The 22,790-nt window shown below is 56.7% G+C and overlaps 2 protein-coding genes across 13 annotated transcripts in view; one reads left to right on the forward strand and one right to left on the reverse strand.

The window, feature by feature from the left end:
• Atp2a1 (ATPase sarcoplasmic/endoplasmic reticulum Ca2+ transporting 1) overlaps window positions 1-9,441 on the forward strand; it is a 16,254-nt gene extending 6,813 nt beyond the window's left edge. For 3 of the 9 annotated variants that reach the window (XM_087209043.1, XM_087209044.1, XM_087209046.1), the window contains 15 exons: window positions 40-206; window positions 3,278-3,366; window positions 3,571-3,673; window positions 3,863-3,994; window positions 5,484-5,609; window positions 5,730-5,948; window positions 6,697-7,032; window positions 7,135-7,355; window positions 7,447-7,649; window positions 7,837-7,922; window positions 8,005-8,138; window positions 8,274-8,391; window positions 8,502-8,670; window positions 8,840-8,879; window positions 9,184-9,441. In XM_087209043.1, coding sequence (XP_087065169.1) covers window positions 40-206; window positions 3,278-3,366; window positions 3,571-3,673; window positions 3,863-3,994; window positions 5,484-5,609; window positions 5,730-5,948; window positions 6,697-7,032; window positions 7,135-7,355; window positions 7,447-7,649; window positions 7,837-7,922; window positions 8,005-8,138; window positions 8,274-8,391; window positions 8,502-8,670; window positions 8,840-8,844 — 2,108 coding nt within the window. In that variant the 3' untranslated portion in view covers window positions 8,845-8,879; window positions 9,184-9,441. The remainder of the gene's footprint in view (window positions 1-39; window positions 207-3,277; window positions 3,367-3,570; window positions 3,674-3,862; window positions 3,995-5,483; window positions 5,610-5,729; window positions 5,949-6,696; window positions 7,033-7,134; window positions 7,356-7,446; window positions 7,650-7,836; window positions 7,923-8,004; window positions 8,139-8,273; window positions 8,392-8,501; window positions 8,671-8,839; window positions 8,880-9,183) is intronic. The other 6 variants (XM_021237378.2, XM_087209047.1, XM_087209045.1 and 3 more) reach the window with 2 other exon arrangements.
• Rabep2 (rabaptin, RAB GTPase binding effector protein 2) lies at window positions 9,396-21,108 on the reverse strand. 4 transcript variants are annotated; one of them, XM_004856035.4, is made up of 13 exons: window positions 19,283-21,108; window positions 18,674-18,883; window positions 15,958-16,115; window positions 14,555-14,665; window positions 14,140-14,469; window positions 13,468-13,563; window positions 13,293-13,391; window positions 11,696-11,860; window positions 10,873-11,050; window positions 10,754-10,765; window positions 10,609-10,664; window positions 10,338-10,454; window positions 9,396-9,964 (listed from the first exon to the last, which is right to left on the reverse strand). In XM_004856035.4, exons 1-13 carry the CDS (start codon window positions 19,335-19,337, stop codon window positions 9,863-9,865), a joined length of 1,689 nt encoding a protein of 562 aa, XP_004856092.1. In that variant the 5' UTR covers window positions 19,338-21,108; the 3' UTR covers window positions 9,396-9,862. The 4 variants fall into 4 exon arrangements, with proteins under 4 accessions (XP_004856092.1, XP_087065187.1, XP_087065189.1 ...); XM_087209061.1 differs by having other exon boundaries at window positions 10,754-10,792; XM_087209063.1 differs by having other exon boundaries at window positions 10,754-10,792; window positions 18,674-18,930.
• Window positions 21,109-22,790: the final 1,682 nt, after the last annotated feature.

Raw genomic sequence — 22,790 nt, forward strand, 5'->3', positions numbered from 1 at the left:
CCCACCCAGTCATTCCCTCACCCCCTCCCCTCCCTGCAGGTCTTCCTGCCGTCATCACCACCTGCCTGGCCCTGGGCACCCGCCGGATGGCGAAGAAGAATGCCATCGTGAGGAGCTTGCCCTCTGTGGAGACCCTGGGCTGCACGTCTGTCATCTGCTCCGACAAGACCGGCACCCTCACCACCAACCAGATGTCAGTGTGCAAGGTCAGGAGCAGGTGGCACCGTGGCCAGGAGCCTTCCAAACATGGGCCCTGGGAAATGCTGGAGGCAGACAGAGCACCGCCCCGTCCCCTGTGACAGGGTCAGCCAGACGGCTCAGCTTAGTCACAGCGCCTATGCCCCACACGGCCAGGTGCTCCCTCTGCCTCAACAGCAGCCTTCAGGGGAGGCCTCGTGAGCCCCGCTCTGAGAGGGTCAATCGAGGCTCTGGATGACCCAGGAGCTTGTCCAGAGATGCGCAGTGAGTGGGGAGCAGAGCCTCCAGGCGGCTGCACTTGCCGTCCCCGCCCCTCAAGAGGCTCAGGCGGGGTCACAGCCCAGGAGTCTGTCAGCCTGGACATGCACCAAAACCCGTCTCAGAAGCAGTGGTGGAACTGAGCTCCAAATCCAAGTCTGCGGCCCCAGAGCTCCTGCCTAAGCAGCAAACTGCACCTACAGGGTGGCCACTCAGGAAGGGGGCGCCCAGCAAATGCTCACCCGAATGGCCTCCCCTTCTTCTCCTCCCTTCCTCCCTCCCTGGTTCTGAGGCTTGAACCCAGGGCTTTTGCACTGAGGTACATCCCCAGCCCTTTCTTTAAAATTTTTATTTTGAAACATGGTCTCACCAAGTTGCTAAATTGCTCAGGTTGGCTGGAAGTTGTGTTCCTTCTGCCTCAGCCTGCCGCATGTGCACCACCTCACCTGGCTTATGTAATATTTTAAATATGAAAAATAAAACACATAAGATTCTGTTTTAAAAAGAGGAAGAGCCAGGCATTGTGGTGCATGCCTGTAAGCTAGCACTCAGGAGACTGAGGCAGGAGGATCACTGTGAGTTTGAGACCAGCCTGGACTATGTAGTGAGCTCAAGGCCAGCCTGAACTACATAGTGAAACTGCTTCAAAAACACCAAAAGATAATTAATAAATTAATAAAATAAAATAAAACATAGGAAGGGACGGGGGAATAGCTCAGTGGTAGAGCTCTTGCATTGCATATTAGAGGTTCTAGGTTCAATCCCTAGCACAACCTCCCCAATAATAATAATACCAGGAAAAATACATAGGATTACAAAAGAAATTGGTGATTGAAATATAATTATTAAAATGTTTTAAAAACAAATGCACTGAGCCAGGGATTTACCTCAGTGGCACCGCACCTGCCTCGAAAGCACAAGGTCCCAAAGGAAAAAAAAAAAAAAAAAAAAGAATTTGCTTGAAAGCACAAGGTCCTGAGTTCAATCCCTGGTACCAGAAAAAGAAAAAGAAAAGAAAAGAAGTGCATTATTCAGTAGCATATATTTCTGTATTAATGGATTAAATGGTGCTCTAGCAGTTGGTCTAAAAACTATCACAATGTTGAAGCAGTGGTGGATGGAATGATGCTCTTTTTTTTTTTTTTTTTTGGTACCGGGGATCGAACTTGGGACCTTGCTCTTGCAAGGCTGGAATGATGCTCTTTTACTTGCAACAGGCAATGTGGCAAGGAAGTGTCTGTGATTATACAGGGTCACATGTTTTGTTTTTTGCATGGTTTTTTTTTTTTGGTACCAGGGATCGAACTCGGGTCCTTGCGCTTGTGCAGCAGGCAGCGAAACCACTGAGCTAAATCCCTGGCCCACCCAGGCTGCTTTTGAACTCCTGGGCTCCAATGATCCTTCTGTCTGCACCTGGGAGGCTGAGGCAGGAGGATTGCTGTGAGTTCAAGGCCAGCCTGGACTACATAGTGAATTCTAGGCCAGTCTAAACTACATAGCGAGATCCTGTCTCAAAGCAAAAAACAAACAAACCCCCCCCCCAAAATAAAATAAATAAATAAATAATGAAAGTTCAAGCCCAGCCAGGGCAACATAGCAAGACCCTATCTCAAAATAAAAATTTAAAAAGGAGCTGAGGATGTAGCTCAGTATGTAGGCCCTGGGTTCAATCCCTAGTACACCCCTCCCCCCAAAAAACCAAACAAACCTGGAAGGAAATGCTAAATTTGAGAGGGAAAATAAAGATGTAGCTTTTTTGCCATCTATGTTCATGGACTTTTGAGATTGTCCATGGGCCCCAGGTGGAGAACCTCTGCCCTAAACAGTTTTAAGGATTGCTTAGCCATGAGATGTACATTGCTGGGCCTGGGGGGGGGTGTGGCTTAGTGGTAGAGTTCATGGTCAGCATGTGGGAGGTCCTGGGATCAGTCCCCAGGTCCACAAAAAAGAATTCCTGCCCTGAGGTGTGAGGGATGTGTCATGGACCAGGGCAAGAAAGGCTGTCCCCGTGCCCACTTGGGAGACTCAAGAGAGTCTTGTTGGTATTTAAAGCCTTGGAGAAGGCTAATTTTAAGTACAATGGATTCTACTTTTTTGCTGAAAAATTTCCCAACTTTGAGTGTAGGAACCCCACCACCACCCTGCGCTCTCTCTCTGAGACAGCATCTTGCTATGTAGTTCAGGCTGGCCTTGACTCACTGGGTACCCCAGGCTGGCCTCAAGCTCCCTGCAGTCCTCCTGCCTCAGCCTCCTGAGTGTGGGATTACAGGCGTGCACCACCATGCCCAGCTCAAGCCTTCCAGTCTAGAACATGACTTAACCATTTCTCTTCTCGGAAATGAGAAGTCCAGTCCCCTGGTGCTTGCTCTGGGATGGGAAAGGGGACAGCTGCCTGCTCGGCATCTGTCCTCTAACAGCCATCAGATGCCAGAGTCCCAAACCAGACCCCATGCCTTCCATAAAAGAGGCTCCTGTCCTCATTTGAAAGACAGGAGATTTCACAGGAAAGTAATCCAGGTATCTGGCTCTTCTGGATGGGAAGCTCTGGCTGCAGTGGGCAGAGGGAGCTGCAGATGGCCAGGCGCTGACAGACTAGCCCAGGTCCGCTGCACCTCACTGTGCACACCGCTTTATAACTGGCCTAAGGCGGCTCCGCACGGCCTGCAGAACCTTGTTATAAGGCCACTGACACAGACCATGCAGAATGGTTGGGAAGGGGCTGGGGTGTGGGGAACCCCAAGAAAGGCTAGAAGGAGGTTCGCTTAGGCTGCCTGGCAGATGGGGGAGTGGACACCTGTGAGTCTGCCCTTCTCCCCTGCAGATGTTCATCGTCGACAAGGTGGATGGGGACATCTGCCTGCTGAACGAGTTCTCCATCACTGGCTCCACTTATGCTCCGGAGGGAGAGGTGTAAGTCACCAGGAGCCCTCGCTGCCTGCGCTGCACAGCCACCCCACCTTGCTTCCGCCTTTGCCCAGCTCCTTCTGACCCTGCAACCTCCCAGCTGTCCTGTCCCTCCTGCACCCTGCTCTTTGCTTCCCTGGGCATCTCTGCATCTCATTTCCTGTTCTTCTCCACTGTCTCTCTGCTCCTTCCTCCCCCGCCTGCGGCCAGCATGAAGAACGATAAGCCAGTCCGTGCAGGGCAGTATGATGGGCTGGTGGAGCTGGCCACCATTTGTGCCCTGTGCAATGACTCCTCCTTGGACTTCAACGAGGTAACCTCCCACCCCGCAGCTGCCCCTCTTCCTGCCAGCCACCCGGGAACCTGCACCTCCTTGGTGGGCCAGGAGGAAGAGGTGGTAGGGAGGGGCCAGGGGAGTGGCTGGCTCCCTTCCTGCACCATCCAGGGGAAGGGTGGGTGTGGGCAAGGGGCGAGGCACACACTTCCTCCCCTGCCCTCTCAGGCCAAGGGCGTCTATGAGAAGGTCGGCGAGGCCACGGAGACAGCACTCACCACCCTGGTGGAGAAGATGAATGTGTTCAACACTGACGTGAGAAGCCTCTCGAAGGTGGAGAGGGCCAACGCCTGCAACTCCGTGAGTCTGGACCCCCTGCACAGCCTTTCCCTGTGGTCACACAGTGGCTGCCAGGCGCCGGGCAGGCAGGGCCTTGTGCCCCAGCTTCGACCCCCACCCATGCAGGCGGCCGGCCTCGCCAGCAGCTTCTCTTGGCCAGGCTGACCTCCGGCAGGACCCTGCCCCTGCAGTTGTACGGCTGCTTCTGCTGCCCCTGCAGCCCACGCCTTCCTGTTGTATCCCAAGTAGTAATGCACAGAGCTGGACACAGACACCGGCAAGCCCTTGGTCTCTCAAAGCGCTTGCTTCCGCTGGGTCTCAGCTCTGACTTAGGGTTGGGGTCACTGGCCACTGCACCCACAGGCAGGGAGCGAGGCCAGTTCTGTTACACTCGCTCTGGATGCTTGGTAATATTTGCTGGATTTCTAGATTGAGTTTCTCTGGGGTGTTATGTTCCTTCCATTCCTTCTCCTTCATGGGGTGCTGGGGAGGGACCCCAAGGACTCAAGCATGCTGGCCAGTCATGTTTTGTTTTCATATATGCAAGATGCTCATCGCTGCTTTATTGAATCTAACAATAAAAACAACAGCGAGCTGGGCATGGCAGCACATGCCTGGGATCCCAGTTCTCTGAGAGGCTGAGGTTGGGGGGTTCAAGTTTGAGACCAGCATGAGCAGTTTACAGAGACCCTGTCCCAGAACGAAAAATAACACGGGCTAGGGCCGCAGTTCAATGGCAGAGCCTCACATGTCCAAGACTCTAGTGTTTGGTGCTGCAGAAAAACAGAAAAAGAAAGAAAACACCCTAAATATCTATCGAGAATTATTTAGAATTTACAGATGATAATATATTTACTTTTTAGTTTATTAATGCATGTATGTAGTGTATGTTTACATTCCTTGTGGGAAGTTGGTGCATGTACATAACACATCTTAGGAATTAAATGTATTTTAATTTTTAATTTTTTTTTTTAAATTAGGGCCTTTGCACTGACCTACATCCCCAGCCTGCTTTTATTTTTTATATTGAAGAGTCTTGCTAAGCTACCAAGTTTCCCAGGCTGGGCTCACACCTGCAGTCCACCTGCCTCAGCATCCCAGAATGCTAGGATTACAGGCCTGTGCCACCACCACGCCCAATGTGGAGCACTTCTTACTGCATGCCGGGCACTAGGCCTGTACCGCCTGACAGTACCGTACACGTGATTATTTCATTTAAATTAATTAAAATTCAACAGAGGTAAAAATGCTGTTCTTCAGTCACCTTGGCCATGTTTCTGGGGCTCCCTGTACCTTGTTGGCAGTGTGGGTTACAGATTTCTGTCCTCAACGAGAGTCCCGTGAGACAGAGCCACATAGGCCGTCCTGTCTCCCGGTGCTCTGAGGACACTGTAAGCTCTGGCGGCCCGGAGCTGCCCGTGGGTGCCCGGCTTGGCGCTAGCCTGTCTGGGCTGGGCCACTCTCCCTCCGGCTGACTGAGGGCCTGACCCTCCCGTCCGTCTGCCCCCAGGTGATCCGCCAGCTAATGAGGAAGGAGTTCACCCTGGAGTTCTCCCGAGACCGCAAGTCCATGTCGGTCTACTGCTCCCCCGCCAAGTCTTCCCGGGCTTCTGTGGGCAACAAGATGTTTGTGAAGGTCGGGAATCGCCACGTGCCTCCGCCCCTTCCTCCCGCTCCCCTCCCGGGCCTCTCTTGGGCCTGCCCGCCCCATTGCGCCTCGGGGCCCCTGCGTCCGAACACTGCTCTGCTCTCCTAGGGCGCCCCCGAGGGGGTCATCGACCGCTGTAACTATGTGCGAGTGGGCACCACCCGTGTGCCACTGACGGGGCCCGTGAAGGAGAAGATCCTGTCGGTGATCAAGGAGTGGGGCACCGGCCGGGACACCCTGCGCTGCCTGGCCCTGGCCACCCGCGACTCTCCCCCAAAGCGAGAAGAGATGGTCCTGGATGACTCCTCCAAGTTTATGGAGTACGAGGTGAGCACTGTCCTGGTTCATGAACAGGCAGGTGTTCTGTGGTCACCTCACGCCCTCCCTCCACCTTGCCGTTCCACTTCATCAGTGGACGTGGAGCGTGGGTCACAGAAGGGCAGGACATGAGTCCGAAGGAGCCTCGGGAGTCACCTGGCCTGCTGCCGCTGCTGCTTTGTCACCTACTCGTGATGCTGGGGATGGAACCCAGGACCTCACACAGGCTAAGCACGCTGTACAGGGGGTGCTTTGCTGAGCAGCCCCGCCCCTGAGCTGCCCTGTGATGAAGCGAGGCTCTTGTGTCGGGAGGGGGACCGTCACTGAACGCAATGGGGCACGGCTGGCCTTATTCACGCAGCCAGGCCATCTCGAGGCAGTGAATATTTTCACGGACACGGAACAGCACAAAAGCCCACTGCCTCCATTTGACAGAGGGACATTGTGCCCCAGCAGGTCACAGGGATGTGCTCAGAGTCAGGCCAGTGATGGTGCTGCCAAAAGCAGAAGCCATTGCTGTGACTTCTAACTCACAGCCTTTCTACGGAAGGCCCAGCCTGGCGTCTGCAGCAAGCCTGGCACTGCCAGGACCTGCAGGCGCCTCTAGGGATGAGAAACACTTCCGGCCACATCGAGGTCCAACACCTGGCCCTGAAGCTGCAGGCCCCAGCCCCTGACTTCTCCCTGCTCCCCCAGTCTCTGTCCTGCCTCATCCCTGGGTACCTTCCTGAGCTCTGGCTGCCTGCTGTCTCCCCAGATGGACCTAACATTCATTGGCGTGGTCGGCATGCTGGACCCGCCACGCAAGGAGGTCACAGGCTCCATCCAGCTGTGCCGTGACGCTGGGATCCGGGTGATCATGATCACTGGAGACAACAAGGGCACAGCCATCGCCATCTGTCGAAGAATTGGCATCTTTTCAGAGAGCGAGGAGGTGACCGACCGAGCCTACACCGGCCGAGAGTTCGACGACCTGCCCCTGGCTGAGCAGCGGGATGCCTGCCGCCGCGCCTGCTGCTTCGCCCGCGTGGAGCCCTCACACAAGTCCAAGATCGTGGAGTACCTGCAGTCCTACGATGAGATCACGGCCATGGTGAGGAGTGTCCAGGCCCAAGCGTCCGCGCAGATGGCCCTCCTGGTGACGGTGGGGAGGGGGATGAGGGCCGCAGCTGAGCCCCACCTCCTTCTCCCTCAGACGGGGGATGGCGTGAATGATGCCCCTGCCCTGAAGAAGGCTGAGATCGGCATCGCCATGGGCTCTGGCACTGCCGTGGCCAAGACAGCCTCTGAGATGGTGCTGGCCGACGACAACTTCTCCACCATCGTGGCTGCCGTGGAGGAGGGCCGCGCCATCTACAACAACATGAAGCAGTTCATCCGCTACCTCATCTCCTCCAACGTGGGAGAGGTGGTCTGGTGAGCAGCTGGGGATGGCATTTGGGGGGCATCGGGCTGAGCGGGTGACAGGGGTCCGGGCAGGACAGACGTGGGATTCTCCTTCTGGCAGCATCTTCCTGACAGCTGCCTTGGGGCTGCCTGAGGCCCTGATCCCAGTGCAGCTGCTGTGGGTGAACTTGGTGACTGATGGGCTCCCGGCCACAGCCCTGGGCTTCAACCCCCCAGACCTGGACATCATGGACCGGCCACCCCGGAGTCCCAAGGAGCCCCTCATCAGCGGCTGGCTCTTCTTCCGCTACATGGCCATCGGCGGTGAGCAGGATGGGGCTCCATGGTCCCTCCCAGGCCTTGGAGCTGACCCCTTCCCCAGGACTCTGGCTCCCCCAGCGAAGCTGCCCCAAGGCCCCTTCCTGAGCCTGCTGAGCCCAGCTGTGAGGTCACCCTGAGGCCTCCGCTCACCCCAGCCCTGGTCCCGACTCCCACCTTCTCTCCACCACAGGTTACGTGGGTGCAGCCACCGTGGGAGCAGCTGCCTGGTGGTTCTTGTATGCAGATGATGGACCTCACGTCTCCTACTACCAGCTGGTAGGAGGCTGGGGAGGTGGGCGCCAGGTGGGTGGCGTGGAGCTGTCTGCAGGATCTCAGGCTCTGGTTCTTTCCCCTGTAGACGCACTTCATGCAGTGCACCGAGCACAATGCTGAGTTTGGGGGTCTGGACTGTGAGGTTTTTGAGGCCCCCGAGCCTATGACCATGGCCTTGTCTGTGCTGGTCACCATTGAGATGTGCAACGCTCTCAACAGGTAGGGCCTGCCCGCCTGCGCCCTGCTGTCTCCTCAGAGGCTTTTGCCTTTGTCCTTGACCTTCCGCTACCTCCTGCCCTCACGTGGTTTTCTCCTCGTGTGCCCCTCCTTCGGTGCCCCTGGCCTTCATGGCAGCCTGTCTGAAAACCAGTCCCTGGTGCGGATGCCGCCCTGGGTGAACGTCTGGCTGCTGGGCTCCATCTGCCTATCCATGTCTCTCCACTTCCTCATCCTCTATGTCGACCCTCTGCCGGTGAGCCTGTGTGGGGTGCTGCCCGGGAACGTGGTATGGGGCCAGGGCAGCCGGGAACCTGGCTCCCCCTGCCTCGTCCTTCCTCATGGCTGCTGTTCCCCCGCCCCCAGATGATCTTCAAGCTGCAGCCCCTGACCGTCACGCAGTGGCTCATGGTCCTCAAGATCTCCCTCCCTGTTATCGGGCTAGACGAAATCCTCAAATTCGTTGCCCGGAACTACCTGGAGGGTGAGGCGCGGCCCTCCCCTGCAGCCCTGCGCCCACCCTCTTCCTTTGCAGGTTCCTGGCCCTGGCAGGGCGAGGTTCCCCGGGAGGGTGGCCCCAGCCCCTTCCCACTCCCACTGGCCTTGGTGGCCATGTTCCCCGGTGGACCCAGCCTCCTCGGCCTTCCCGGCCCTGCAGGCCGCCTTCCTCCTTGGTGACGGCTCTCTGTCCTCTCTGGCCACAGGGTAGCCGCCCTCCTGCATGCCCTTGAGCCCGTGTCACAGGTATCACCGCCTGGCTGCTGTGCCGCTCAAGTCACTGCGCTCGCGCTCGCAGCTCCACCTGGAGCCACTGCCACTGCCCCTGCCGCACTTCCATGGGCGGCCTGTGCCCTCGCCTAGGCGCCAGCACCGCTGCGCGATCCTCTCACCCTGGTGGCACTGCCTCTGGGCACAACTGCTGCGCTGCGTGGTGCTGGCTGGCGCTGGCTGTCTGCTGCTGGGCTGGGGTCACAGATGAGTGCGGGGAGGAAGGGGCCATCTCCTGCCCCTCCTGCCCCCGCCTCATCCTGTGCCTTTCTCCTTCCAGATCCGGAAGATGAGAGAAGGAAGTAACCAGCCCTTTGCCCCTTCTTCCCACCCTGATAGCGACGCATCTTCAGCCAGAGCTGTGGCACAGACCCCTCCCTCACCCGCACGTTTGTTTATAAATATGGGGTCCCCTCCCTCCCCGCCCCACTCCGCACCCCACCCTGTAACCATGCTCCCCAGACCCCACGGGGCTTGCAGGGACAAGGCGACTGAGCCGAGCTGCGTATTTATTGAAAATAAACGACGGAGAAGGCTGGCCTCGCTGCCGCGTGTCTCAGTGTCAGGCAGTGTGGAGAGCAGCTGCTGTCTCGGGGCGCTCAGGGACCTGCAGATGTTCACTGCAGCTTCCAGCCACCACCGCGAGCTCAGGGTGCCTGGGGACGCCAGTGCAGCAGCTGCTGCTGCTGGGGCAAGGGGGCTGGGCTGGGGCAGCAGCAGCTAGAGAGCCACAGGTCAGCCTGCACCTTTGGTTCTAGGGGGCTGGGACCCTCACCCAGGTGTTGTCCCTGAGAGCAGGAGCCCCAGCCACCCGGGAGGAGGCCGGGCAGTGGTGGCCCTGGCCCCTCAAACGGCTTGGAGGATGAGGATGCCATCCTAGGACCTCGTCTCCTGGCTCTGCAGTGCAGAACGGCAGCGCTGCCCAGGGGATGGGAGGGGTGGGCTCCTCGCCAGACCCCTCAGGTGTCCTTGATGTCCCTGATGTCCCTCAGGGGCGCCTCATCCACGAAGCTTCGCACTTGCTCCAGGGTCTCTGCCTGGCGGACCCGCTCCAGGCGCACCTGTGGGGTCCCAAGAGAAATGCAGAGGGCCCCTGGTGGGGAAAGGTGCCCCTACCCCAGCCGGCGGCCCCGAGGGCAGGCTCCAGGGCCCCCTTCTTCCCACCCACCCACGGGAAATCAGGGCCAAGGGCGGGAATGGATTGCAGGAGCATGCCCTGGGCCGGTCTGGGTGCGCTGGCCAGGGGCAGGCCTGCCCTAAGCCGGTATGGGACCATCCAAGATGCACACTAAAGAGCTCTGACCTTGCTGGGGCCAGAGCCTGGGGGAAGGGCCACGCTAACTGGAGAAGGAAAGAAAGGAACCCCCTAACTGGGGGGCTATCCTTGCACAAGCATCAGGTGGAGCACGCTGGCCTGTAGGGGCTGTGACATACCTGCAGGGCTTGGGACAGCCGGACAAAATCCCTTTGCACCTGCTCGCTGATCTCCAGCTCGGCCTGCAGCCGAAGCACCTTGGCCCTCTGCTCGGCCAGGAGATCCGTGAGCTGGTCCTGCGGGACAGGATGTCTGGCTAAAGCCTGGGGGTTGGCCTCAGGCCTTCCTGCCACCCGGCCGTGGGAGACAGGGAGGTAGGCGTGGCTGGCTAGGGTCTTCCCACAGCCACTGGCCCTCGGCCATCCCAGCTGGGGCTGGGTGCCACCTCACCTTGCTCTGTTCCTGCTGGATCCGCTCCATCTCCGTCCTCAGGCTGCAGAGGGAGGCTGGGAAGTCAGGTGCAAGGGGCCGGAAGTCAGGCCCACTCAGCTGCAAGCCCCACCGGCAGGCCCAGGCAGGGCGGGCCCCTACTCACCCTCTAGCACCTCTGCAGGGAGAAGGAGAGAGGCCACAGCTAGTCCTCGCAGTGCCCCTGTGGGGTCATCAGGCACCCTGGGAGCGGCCAGGAGGCGCATCTCCTCCCTCTCCCCTCACCTGTCTCCTCCCGCTGTGCTCGAAGCTGCCCCTCCAGGCTGGCTCTGGCCGCAGTCTCCTCCTCCAGTGCCTCCCGCAGGGTCACAATCTCGATGCGCAGGCGCTCGGCCTCGTGCTCCCAGGCCTGCTGTCGGGCGTGTGCCTCCTGCCGCGTGTGGCGCACCAGCTGCTGCAGCTCCTAGGAAAGGTGCAAGTCAGCCACTGGACATGGGACAAGGAGCAGGAGGGCAGGGGCCAGTGGGGACTGTGGGAGGGAAGGAAACTGCCAACATGAGGAAGGCCCGGATGACATGGGGGGACAGATAAACCCGCTGCGGCTCAGCAGTGGAGCTGAATGCATCATAGCCGCACCGCCTCAGGGTGGGGACCCTCAGAAGGCTCCAGAAGGTGACCTAGAGCAAGGGCCGAAACAACTATGTTAAGGACAGAATGAAAACCATCCGAGAGAAGAGCAAGGAGGTCCATCAGCCGAAGATGTGCAGAAGTACCGCAGATGTAAGTTGTCATCCTCAGGGAGGGCAGGGCCCCAGGGAACTTTATACTTTTAATAAATCAACAAAGGCCACGAATAGATCAATGAAGACGGCTTGTTAGGAACCAAACATTACGATGTATTAAATCTTAAAGCTCTCGTGTCACTGAAAAATAGCAAGCAAACCACTGCTTCCTTGGATCAGGCGTTCTGTTAAGTTTTTCTGCCATGCCACCGCTGGAAAGATGTACGATCTCATTCTCGTGGCAGCTGGGTCCCCCAGCCTGTGGTCCCGGCCCATGCCCCGCCATGTGGAGGGAAGGACGCCCAGGGCGGCCCACATCCGCTCACCTGCACCGAGCCAGGCAGCGCCGCCTCCTCCTCGCCCGCCTGCTGCTCCTGGCCCTGCGGGACTGCCGGGACTGCCAGCGGCTGCTCAGCTCGGAGCCCTTGGTTTTCCTCAGTCAGCCGCTTCACCTCATGGTGCAGGCACTTGTGGGAGGTAGAAAGCTCTGCCTGTGGACAGAAGCGGCACCAAGCAAGGAGAGGACAGGATGCCTGCAGTCCCCTTCCAGATGGACAGCCAGCAAGCCCACAGCCAGGCTGCTGAGCTGGGCAGAGGGCCTCTGCTGCCTATCTGTCTTCAGCTCTAAACAGCCTCCTCGCCGACTCAGGTCACATGCAGGCAGCCAGAGCCACGCTGGGTATTTGGTCCATATACTTTTAAAAACTAATTAATCAATTAGTTAATTTATTAATTGCGGTACTAGGGATTGAGCCCAGGGCCTCATGAGTGCTACCCAAGAGCTCTAGCACTGAGCTGAATCTCCAGCCTTTTTTTTTCCAGTCCTTTATTTTGAGACGAGATCTTCCTAAATTGCCCAGGCTGGGCCAGGGATTTAGCAAGGTCCTGAGTTCGAGCCCCTGTACCCAAAACAAAAACAAAAACAAAAACAAAAAACCTAAATTGCCCAGGCTGGCCTTGAACTTGAGGTCCTACTGCCTCAGCTTCCTAAGCAGCTGGGATTACAGGCCTGCATCATCATCTGAGCCTGGGCACTTTGGTGGGTGTTTTTTGCACTTTGTGGGTTTTTTTTTTTGGTACCAGGAATTGAACTCGGGTCCTTGCACTTGCACAGCAGGCGGCGGAACCACTGAGCTAAATCCCTGGCCCCTGCACTTTGTTTTGTTTGGTACCAGGAATCAAACTCAGGTCCTCACGCTTGCCAGGCAGGCATTGCATCAATGAGCTATATCCATGGTCCTTTGTTTTTAGTTTTTTGGGACAAAGCTTCACTATGTAGCCCAGGCTGGCTTCAAACTTGTGGCAACCCTCCTGAGTGGTGAAACTGCAGGAATGTGCCATCATGCCTAGGGACTTCTGGATTCCCTTGAAAAGTCAGACTACCTGAGTGGGCGTGGTGGCACACACCTGCAATCCCAGCTGAGGAAGGAAGATTGCTGCAAGGTCCAGGCCAGCCTGGGCTACACAGGGAGACCCTGCCTCAAAAACAAAAACCAAGACCCAAACAAACGAAAAGAAAAGCCAGACTGTCTAGTGCATGGAGGCAGTGTTCCTGGGTGGCTGAGGGTGGCAGCCGTGGCACAGGCCTCTGGTGCCTTCTGCTCCTTCCTGCTTCACACCTGGCCCACCCCATCGTGTGGCTCTCTTGCCCAGCCTTGGGACGTGTCTGACTCGCTTTCGGTCGTGAGGATTCTGCACACTGGGACCCACGTCAGTTTCACAGACAGCCAGTCCAAGTTCTGAGGTTGTAGGGTTAGTTCAAGATCACACAGCTCCGGCCCGGCCTGGCCTGGCTACCCAGAACCCTTTACCTATCTGGGACTGATCCCAGGGGAGGCCAGAGCAGTGGGGGCAGGAAAGGTACCTGACTTTCCAGGGGTCCCCACCAGTCCCGACTCCCTCTGCCCGCACTCCAGCACTCACCATCTGGAGCTGCACATGCTCCTGGGCCTGGCTCACGGTGCTCTGCAGTGTCCGAAGCAGCTGCTCTGAGTTCTGGACCTGGGCCAGCAGCACCTGCATCTGAGGGAGGACAGCAGGTGCGGTGAGGCCAGGGGCACTGGGCGGCCCTGCAGGCCTGGCAGAGGCCCGGACCCACCTGCTTGGCACAGTCCTCGTTGCTCCGCCGCAGGCCCTCCTGCAGCTCATCCCGCTCCTGGCTGACGCTGTCCAGGTCCCTCCGCAGCTGCCGGCCCTGCCGCAGACCCAAGCTCAGTCACAGCCAAGGCTTCCCCACTCTGCAGGCCTGGCTGCGCCACACCCGAGCACACCCTTGGCCAGCAGAGAGCGGTCAGGCTCTCTTCCCTCCCCCTACCTTCCTCCAAGCAGAATCCAAATCCACCTGCCTCCTTCCGTCTCTGCTGCCACCTCCTGGTCGAGACTCTGCCCTCTCTCTCTCCTTTTGGCGTAGTACTAGGGCTGGAAGCCAGGGCCTCCACCCTGAGCTACATCCCCCGAACCATTTTTTACTTTTCTATTTTGAGACAGGGTTTCACTAAGTTGCTAAGTTGCCTAGGCCGGTCTCAAACTTGCGATCCACTCTACCTCCCAGAGTGCTGGGTGACCTTCTGTGCTGCAGTCCCAGCAGGTCACTCAGTTTCTCCCATACTCTCCTGCCTGCCCCAGCCTGTCTTTCCACAGAGGCCCCAGTGGGCTGCCCAGGTCTAGGACAAGCAGGCCTCTCCCTGGCGCCAAGAGCACCCCAGCCTAGCTCCATTCCAGGCCGGCAGGTTAGGAGGCCTGTTGCTGGCAGCTGCCCTCGCCCACGCACCTCCACCTGCAGCTGGTCCCACTGGGTGTCCGGGATCAGCTGGTACCCGGGAGGTGGCAGGTAGATGCCCTCAGGGACTAGGGTCCCAGTGGACACCAGGGAGGCCGTCTCTTCCTGCTCAGGGCTCAGGCCCCGACGGCCGCGGGGCAGGGAGGCACTGCTGCCCGCACAGCCACCCAGGGAGAAGGAGGAGATGGAGGCGCTGTCGTCACAGTTGTGGGCAAAGGCCTCGGCCGCAGGGCCCCCGCTTGGCTCCTCCAGGGGCTCCAGTGGGGGAGATGGGTTCCAGGCCGGCGGCAGCAACTCTGAGGAGCCCAGCGTGGGCCGTCCCTGCAGAAGGGCGGGAGAAGAGGCTGGGCAGGGTCCTCAGTGCCGCGCCCTTACCCTCAACCTCACCGGGCGCCAGGCCCCTCACCTGGGTCTCCAGGATCAGCGCCTCCGCCCTCAGCAGCTTGGCCTTGAGCTCTGTGATCTCCTGCTCCATGGGCACCACAATCTCCCGCAGCTTCTCCGCATCCTCGTGGGCCTGGAGGGAGGGTGGGCAGTGAGCGTCCCCTCCCGGCGGGCACCCGGGCTGCTGGGGCTGTGCGCACTCCCGGAGGTGCCATCTGCCCCGTTTCAGGATAGAGGACAGAGGCTCCCAGGACGCAGCACTGGCAGGGTCCGGGTCACAGCTTTCTTCCCGTGGCCCCTGCTTTCCCGCCACACCTTTCTTCCCTGACATCTGTGCTTTTCATCCCAGAACCGCACATACCGGGGATCGGACTCAGGCCCTTGCACTCAAGAGGCAGCCACGGTGCCACTGACCTAAATCCTCAGCCCCCACTTAGCCTAAATTGTACAACATCATTTTCGTTTCTCAGCTTCCCTGCAACTAAACAGAATTATACAACTCAGTTCCAGGTAATGTCACATAAGCAGATGTGCAACGTGTGAACCTCCAGGATAACTCCATAAAGGAAGAGGATGTGCCTGGCTTTACTCCCTCTTTGCTGGCTGGAATGTGGATATGATGGGTGGCACTCAAGCAGTCATCTTGGACCATGAGGCAATCTGCTACCTATGGCAAAACAGCAATATATAGGAGGAGCCTGGGTTCCTAATGACTTGTTGACCTGCTGTAGCAGTGTTGGCATTAAGAAAAATAAACTTTCATCATATTTAATCCACTGCTAATATGGGTTTTCAAGCACATCCAGCCAATCTCATCCTGACTGGTACGTCCTTCCACACTCCCATCTCAACCACGAGGCTGGCCATTTCCATCATCCCAGGCTTAGGCTCCTGCCGAATGGGTAGAACCAACAGCTTCTGGACACCTCCACCTGGCTCCTCTAGCCTAACACAGCCAAAATGGAACCTCCTCACAGACCCTGTTCCTCCTGTCTCCAGTGCCGGGGCAGCAGGACGCCCCAAACCCACCAGGTGCTCAGGGTGGAAGCCCTAGGTCACCCATCACCACTGTCTCCCGACTCAGCCTCTTGAGTGCTGGGATCACAGGCGAGTGTCTCCACCCCCAGCTCACGACCCGAGAGAACCTGAGTCTCACCACAGCTGTCTGTTCAATGCCCTGCTAGCCCAGCCACACAGGGCAAAGGCCGGCGTGGGGTCCACCAAGCGCTCAGCACAGTGCCTGGCGCACAAGAACACTGGGTGTGGCCCCCACGTGACTGACCTCGCTGGGGGGTGAAATGGACTTGGTCACACCCCTGGGGCAAGGGCTGCTTGGGGACCTTGCCAAGTGCAGTGGCTACGTAGTGTCCTGCAGCCCGTGGCTGGGAAGGGGCCGCCAACAGACCATGCCACTCCAGGCCCTACCTTTTCCATCTCCTTCTCCAGGGAGTCCCGGGGGTGGGCCCGGGCCAGCAGCTGCTGCAGGCGGCTCAGCTCCCACTGCTTCTCCTCACAGTCCTGCTGCTGCTGCTGCCGCTCCTGCTTCAGGGCTGAGAGCTGGGCCTCATAGCTGCTGATGGAGTCTGGGAGCAGGAAGGGCGGGCCGTGAGTGCTGCCTGCCTGCAAGGGCTCCGGGAGGGTACTACAGGGCTCTCTGTTCATTGTCTTGCCATGGCTGGGAGACAGGATGCTACCGACCCCCGGCTGGTCACTGGACCAGTGAGAGGACGTCAGCTGAGGTGTTCGGCCCTCCTCAGACATGAGAAGGCCCCACTGGACATTCTGCCTCCCAGATGTATTCAAATGAAGACTTGGCCCCTGGGTATTTATACTAAAACAGGCTAAAACTAAAAGTCAAGACATTAATTATTAATATTATCAAAACATTAATTAATTAATTAATTAATATTTGAGATAAGGTCTTGCTAAGTTGCCCAGGCTGGTCTTGTTCTGGTGATTCTCCTGCCTCAGCCTCCTGAGTAGCTGGGATTACAGGTGTTCGTGAGCATGCCTGGCTCACATCATTTTAGTTAGTAGGAAACTGTTCCCATACATAGTGAAAGGTAATTAAAACACTGTTTCCAAATTAATCAAACCACAGGAACTCAGCCAAAATACAAGTCCCACATATCATCAAGGGGTGACTCGACATAGAAGCTGGGATCACAACAGTCAACCTGGGCTTGCAGGACACCACAAAGGGCCCAAATGCTCTGATGGACAGTGCGAGAGCCAGTGAATAACAGAACCAGAATGAATTATGCCTTGCAAGTCAAGAAGCAAAGTCTGGGCAGAATGCCAAATTGCCAGCAACTCCCAAGTACTGACAGTTGGCCAAGGGCAGCACTGAGCACACCAAAAGCCTTTCCCCCTTGGAGAACAGGCACAGTGTCACTTGATTTTGTGGCTAAAACAGGACCAGACTAGCACATAATAACCTGGAAAAGCAAACTGCATCAGATGTAATGCTGGCACACTTCATGATACAAATGTAGACCTCCAGCCAGGTGTGGTGGCACCCAAGAGGCTGAGGCAGGAGGACTGCCATGAGTTCAAGGCCAGCCTGCACTGCATAGCGAGACCCAGTCTCAAAATAATAAAAGGGTTGAGGACAGAGCTCAGCACTCCCTGGGATTAATCCCCCACACCACAAGAAAGATAGAAAGAAAGAAAGACAGATACAGATACTGTACAGAGGGAGAGAGAGAGAAGAGAGAGGGAATGAGAGTGAGAGACAGAGAGAGGGAGAGAGAGAAATAGTAGACATGGACCACAGTATGGTCCAAATTCCTTTTGTAGCCATTGTCACTTTCTCTGTGACTTCTGCAGAGGAAACTGTTCAGAGGAAGAATGGATGAGATTATCTGGAGTATCTGATACACAGAGACAAACTTCCCGATTACTCCATACTAAACCCTGAAGGCACGCTCTCTATTCACATACACTGCTAACAACCAGTATGTATTAACAGTAGTAAGCACTGACTCTCGGTTCTGGCAATGCAGGGACTGCTCAAAGACAAAGCTTGCCACTGGGACTGCAGTCCAGTGGGGAAGGCAGCCATGAAGACAGGGTGCAGGGTCGGGGGAGCTGCAGGCCAGGACCACTCCAGGGCCCACGGATCCCCGAGGAAGGAAAAAGGCTCATGAGGCAACAGGACCAGCACACACAGAGGCTCAGAGGTGAGGGAGGGGCTGGCGTGCCTAGGGACAGTGCTGTCAGAAGAGCCTGAACGAAGGTGGAGAAGCTGGCACTGTGCCTCAGGCCTTCAGCACCATACCGTGTGGTGTGGAATTTATCCTATAGAACAGCAGCAGGTGGCGATGATGTTGAGTGGACCAGGGACTTTTTAAATTTTAGTTTTTCACAGGGTAAATTGAACAGAGATACAGCTGCATCATGTAGGTAATGTGGATGCCTGAGGTGTGGGAAACAACCCCAGAGATGTCTGGAGCCGGCCGCAGTTAGACAGGGAAAAGGCATGGTGGGATGGGAATTTTCGGCAGTTCACTCTGGAAGCGTGTGCAGCCCAGACCACAGGGCCAGATCTGCAGGGTTAGGTGGACATCCAGGTGAGTGCTGATCACCTGCAGCCGGGGAGGGGGTGGGCACCAGTTTGCCATCTGTTTCGGAGACTCTGGCCTCTGACAGGGGAGGGGAATAGGAAACAGGAAAAGAAGCTGGGATCTGGAGCCCAGGGAGCTAGTCCTCCCCTGAGGCGGAGGATGGTGATTAGTGTGGGGGTGTCCAGGGATGGGGGGGCAGGGAGGAAGGAAACCAGATTGGGCTCATGGGCTGCGCAGAGGCCCAGAGGCCCAGAGGCCCAGACTAAAACGAGGCTGCTTTGGGGGAACTGAGAAGTTTCTTGTTCTCCTTCAGGGTTGATCAGGCATTGGTGAGGAAGAAGAAATGCCAGAGGGCAAGGAAACAGAGAGAGCAAGGGAGCTAAACTTAGCTGTGACTGGCAGAGCTGCTGCAGTCACATGTGGGGCTCTATGCAAGTTAGGAAAGGGGCCCCCAACTCTGGGTATGGGCACGCCTTGCCAGGCAGCCCTGCTAACCTCCCCACCGCTACCTGATGCCTTTTCTGTCCTGCGCTCCCCTGAAGGGCTGAAGGGGAGTCTGGGGGAGGTTCCCTCACCTTTTAGGATGGCCTGCAGTGAGGCCACCTCCTCTTGGCACTGCCGCTGCACTGCAGCCACAGCCTCGGCCTTCGTGCTCTCGCTCACCTCCGCCACAGCCTTCATGGTCTCCATTTCTGCCAGGGCGCCTGCCAGCTCAGCCCGCAGCCGGCCCAGCTCACCTGACTCGGCCTCCACCTTTGCCCCCTCCTGGGGGTGGCAGTCCAGCGCTGCGGGAACGGGAGTCTGTCTCTCTTCCCATCACTTCTTCAATTCCCTACACCCCAGGCCACCTACCAGATCAGCAGGTGCCGCAACCTACCAGACTGCAGTCCCACCTGCACTCGGCCCCGCCCCGCTCACCTGGCCCCGCCCCACAGCCCGCCCGACCCCGCCTTCCCATAGACTCCACTCTTCATCGTCCCGCCCACTCTCCCCTGCCACTGGCCCCACCCCTTGAACCATCAGACCCGCTCCCCCCCCCCATTCCAGGTCCCACCCCCTTTCCCAGCTGCACGGCCCGCCCCTTCCCTGTCTCCCTTCACCCCCAACCTGCGGGCTGCTGGGCTCGCCCCGCCTCCGGCCCACCGCTCCCCGCGTCCCGCGTGCATGGACGCGCCCTCACGTACCGGGTCGTCTCAGCCGCCCGTCCTCGCCTGCGGCCGCGGGCGCAGTTGCAGCCATCACTTCTGCGCAAACGGCGGATTCCTGCACTCCCTGGTGACGGCTCTCACCGCTTCCGGGTCCTGTCGGCAGTTTCCGGATCCGCTCGGCTGTTTCCGGATAGGCCCGGGCGGGCTGCTGAGGCCCGAGGCTTGGGGGACTGGGGAGCGTCGGCCGCAGGTTTCCGAGCGGACACCGGCGGGCCCGCCCCTCGGCTGGGCGGCGCGGCTCCCGAGGACGCCGTCTCCTCGGAGGCCTGCGGTTCTTTTTCTCCGAGGACCGTTCTTACGTCTCTGCGTCCCGGGACGCTCTGCTCTGGCTGCCCCTCCTGGGACGCCGAGGACGAAGCGTCTGCCCCCGCGTGTCCCGGCCACGGAGTCCGCCTGCGATCGCCCGCCCTTCCGCCCGCCCGGCTCACGTTTGGCGACTTTGGGACGGGCCCTCTGCGCCCCCGCCCTCCTGGGCCCCGGGGCAGGGCTGGGTCGGCCTCACTTTTCTGGGCGCCTCTGAGTCCCCGCGCGTCTTCCACGTCACGTCACACCACTCCGTCGAGGCCGCTCTCTGCTAGTCCCGCTCCCCTCCCGGAGCCCCGAATCTCCCTCTCCTCGCAGTCTGGCCCGAACTCCCATTATCTGTGGCCTCTCCCTCAGTCCCTGACGGACAGTTCTGAGTCCAGAGCCTTGATTCCCCTTCCCCCAAAGCCGTTCACGGAGAGAAAACCCTCCAGGAAACCGAAAGGCTCTGATTTTGCGGCTCCTTGGGAGTCCTGCAGACACAACTTCGGCGACGTCTGTCCGCCTGTCTGTCTCTGCCCCCCACCCCCAGTCTCGCGCCCCCCAACAGCTCACCGGGCTCAGTCTATTAACAGACACACAGGAAAATTAGGAGCTGAAAACAGACCAGTCTTCAAAGCTCTAAAATTACAAGAGCACATCTGAAGACAGCAAAAGAAGGGAAGTCAGTTCAGCCTTCAGAGACTGTGTGGTCAGTTCAGCACCAAAGCCCAGAGCCCAAACACCGAGATCAGCAAGATTAAACCCAGCGAAGCAGGGGAGCCATCTGCCCTGCCCCGGAGAACTTTCCCAAGTGCCAAGGGGCAAATTCCTGATGGGCAGGAACAAACAGTGGCAACTGAAGTAACCAGTGGTTATTTTGCTTTATTAGCGTAGGAAAATCAAACCGAAGGTGGAGACTGAAGTGGGAAGGAGACGTGCTTAGCGTGAGGAGAGAAGCAAGATGAGTGCAGGCTTAGCTAAAACCCTGGCCCTGCAGGAGCTCAAAGGGGAAGGCGGACCTGCCTACCTCCCGTCCTTTGTTGGGCCCAGCCTGGGGTCCTGCTCCGCGTAGCCTCAGCCCTGTGCCTGAAGTAAGGATCAAAGCCTTGTTCCTGGGTTAAGGTGCTTTTAACTCCTAAAAGCACAAAAACACACACAGTCGGCATCACTGGGACTCAGGACCCTTATTTCTCCTCCAAGCAGCTGGAGCAATCTTTGTACAACAGATACCATGACTCACGGCTGTTTAAAATCTTCTAGCTATTCAGTCTGAAAACGGCCAAAGGGGTGCCTCATTTCTTTGAGCACCCACCCTTGAGTGCTTCCTAAACCTCTAATAAATCCTTCTCATGCCTCTTTAAAAAAACGAAAACAAAAAAGAAATAAAATGGGCAAAGAATAGGAATAGACACTTCACTGATGTCACAAGAGGCAAATGTTCCTATGAAAAGATGTTTGACATTAGCCATTAGAGAAGTGCAAATGAAAGCCACAAGTGATGGGGGGAAAGTTTTAGACTGCTTAGTACATTAACTATTAAAGTAGTTGCAGAAGCAAAATAAATAATGTATTCCTTTAAGATTTGCTTTTCCTGTAACTCTTGTTGTTGAAAGTGTGGGCTATTTGACTCTTTAACTAGTAACTTCGTTATAGATAACATTTTAACCTAACAAAGTTGCAATGCCTCGGTGAATTTACAATGTATATGTGCTTACCTTGTCTGTGACTTGTAAATAGGAACCAGAATTGCATTTACACATCAAAGACCACTAGGGATGAGATAGTGACTAACAAAGGTATAAAAAGAAGAGATTAACAACCCAGTGGATACTGACCAGATCAGTTTCTGGCGGTCCTGCCTGCTTGCAAGTAAACTTTTATTACTTTACCCAAATTCTGTGTCTCCGTGTATTTTCTTTCCATGATTTTCCAGAACACAGGGAGAGTAATATAAGCTGGGTGTGGTGGAAGATGCCTGTAATCAAACACTCAGAAGCTGAGGCAGTAGGATCACCAGCTTGAGCCTATCCTGGGCATCTTGGGGACTTAATGAGACCCTGTCTCAAAAATAAAAAAGGGCTGGGGTCAGTGATTTAGCTCAGTGGCATGGTGCCAGCCTTGAAAGTGCAAGGTCCTGAGTTTGATCCCAGTACCACAAATAGTAATAATAATATAAAATAATTTCCCCAATAACTTCTTGCCCTCAGAGTTAAGCCTCTATTTCTGGTGTATGTGACAGGGCCTCCAGAGGAGACACTGACATGGCGACGTGCTACAAGGCTCCGGTGAGGTTGATGAGTGCCTGCCTGGCAGTTGTTGCTCTGAGCTGTCATCCTGTGGCCCTGGGTATCTAGTCTTTAGGTTGGCCTGGGCCTCCTTAAGCAGAAGAGGAATTACCTTGGGCCACATATAAAATAATAAAACTTCCTCTTTTATTATAATTTATTAAATTAGTTTATGAAATAATGCAAGCCCAAGTTTAATAATTAAATAAGGAGGGACTGGGGATTTAGCTCAGTGGTTCTGCCACCTGCCTCGCAAGCACAAGGACCCAAGTTCGATCCCCAGTACTAAAAAAAAAAGAAAAATTAAGGTAACTTACACGTCTGCCTAATAAAGACAAATACCTGTGTCCACAGGCACACACACTGGCGGTAGCTTGGGATGTTATTGGTACTCATTGTTTTATACTCCCTGAGTTGCACAAGCGCATGTAACATCTCATACACATAGGGGTCCCTTAAACTGTGTGTGGCACTGCACCAAACCCTCCTCTAAACACCATTTTGTCTTTGACTATAGTCCTCACTCAAGCAATTGAAGTCAAGAAGAATATTGCTAAAAATCATAATTATGTTAAATGTTGGCAATCATGTGGGGCCGAATCCTTAGCGGTTCAGGGCCGCACGCAGCGCACTAGCCCTGGTTGGGATGTGCTTGAGAGCCATTGAAGACTGTTGAGCAAGGGAAGCACGTGACTAGTAAAGGAGATTTCCTTGGGGGCCAAAAGAATCATGAAGAATACTCCACTACCCCCCCATGGAATTTAGGATCTTGGGCTTGTGAGGCAGGCCGGTGCCACTGAGCTAAATCCCCAACTATTGCTTACCACTGACATTCAAGAAATTCCAGTTGTCATTGTCCTGAAGAGGAGGGCTTCGAAGAGAGGTGGTGTGATTATGCTGATCACTGAGGCACT

This window comes from Heterocephalus glaber, unplaced genomic scaffold (genome assembly GCF_053883595.1).
Source record: "Heterocephalus glaber isolate CG9 unplaced genomic scaffold, H.glaber_assembly_v1.0 deba00000943, whole genome shotgun sequence".
NCBI classification, from domain to species: Eukaryota; Metazoa; Chordata; class Mammalia; order Rodentia; family Bathyergidae; genus Heterocephalus; species Heterocephalus glaber.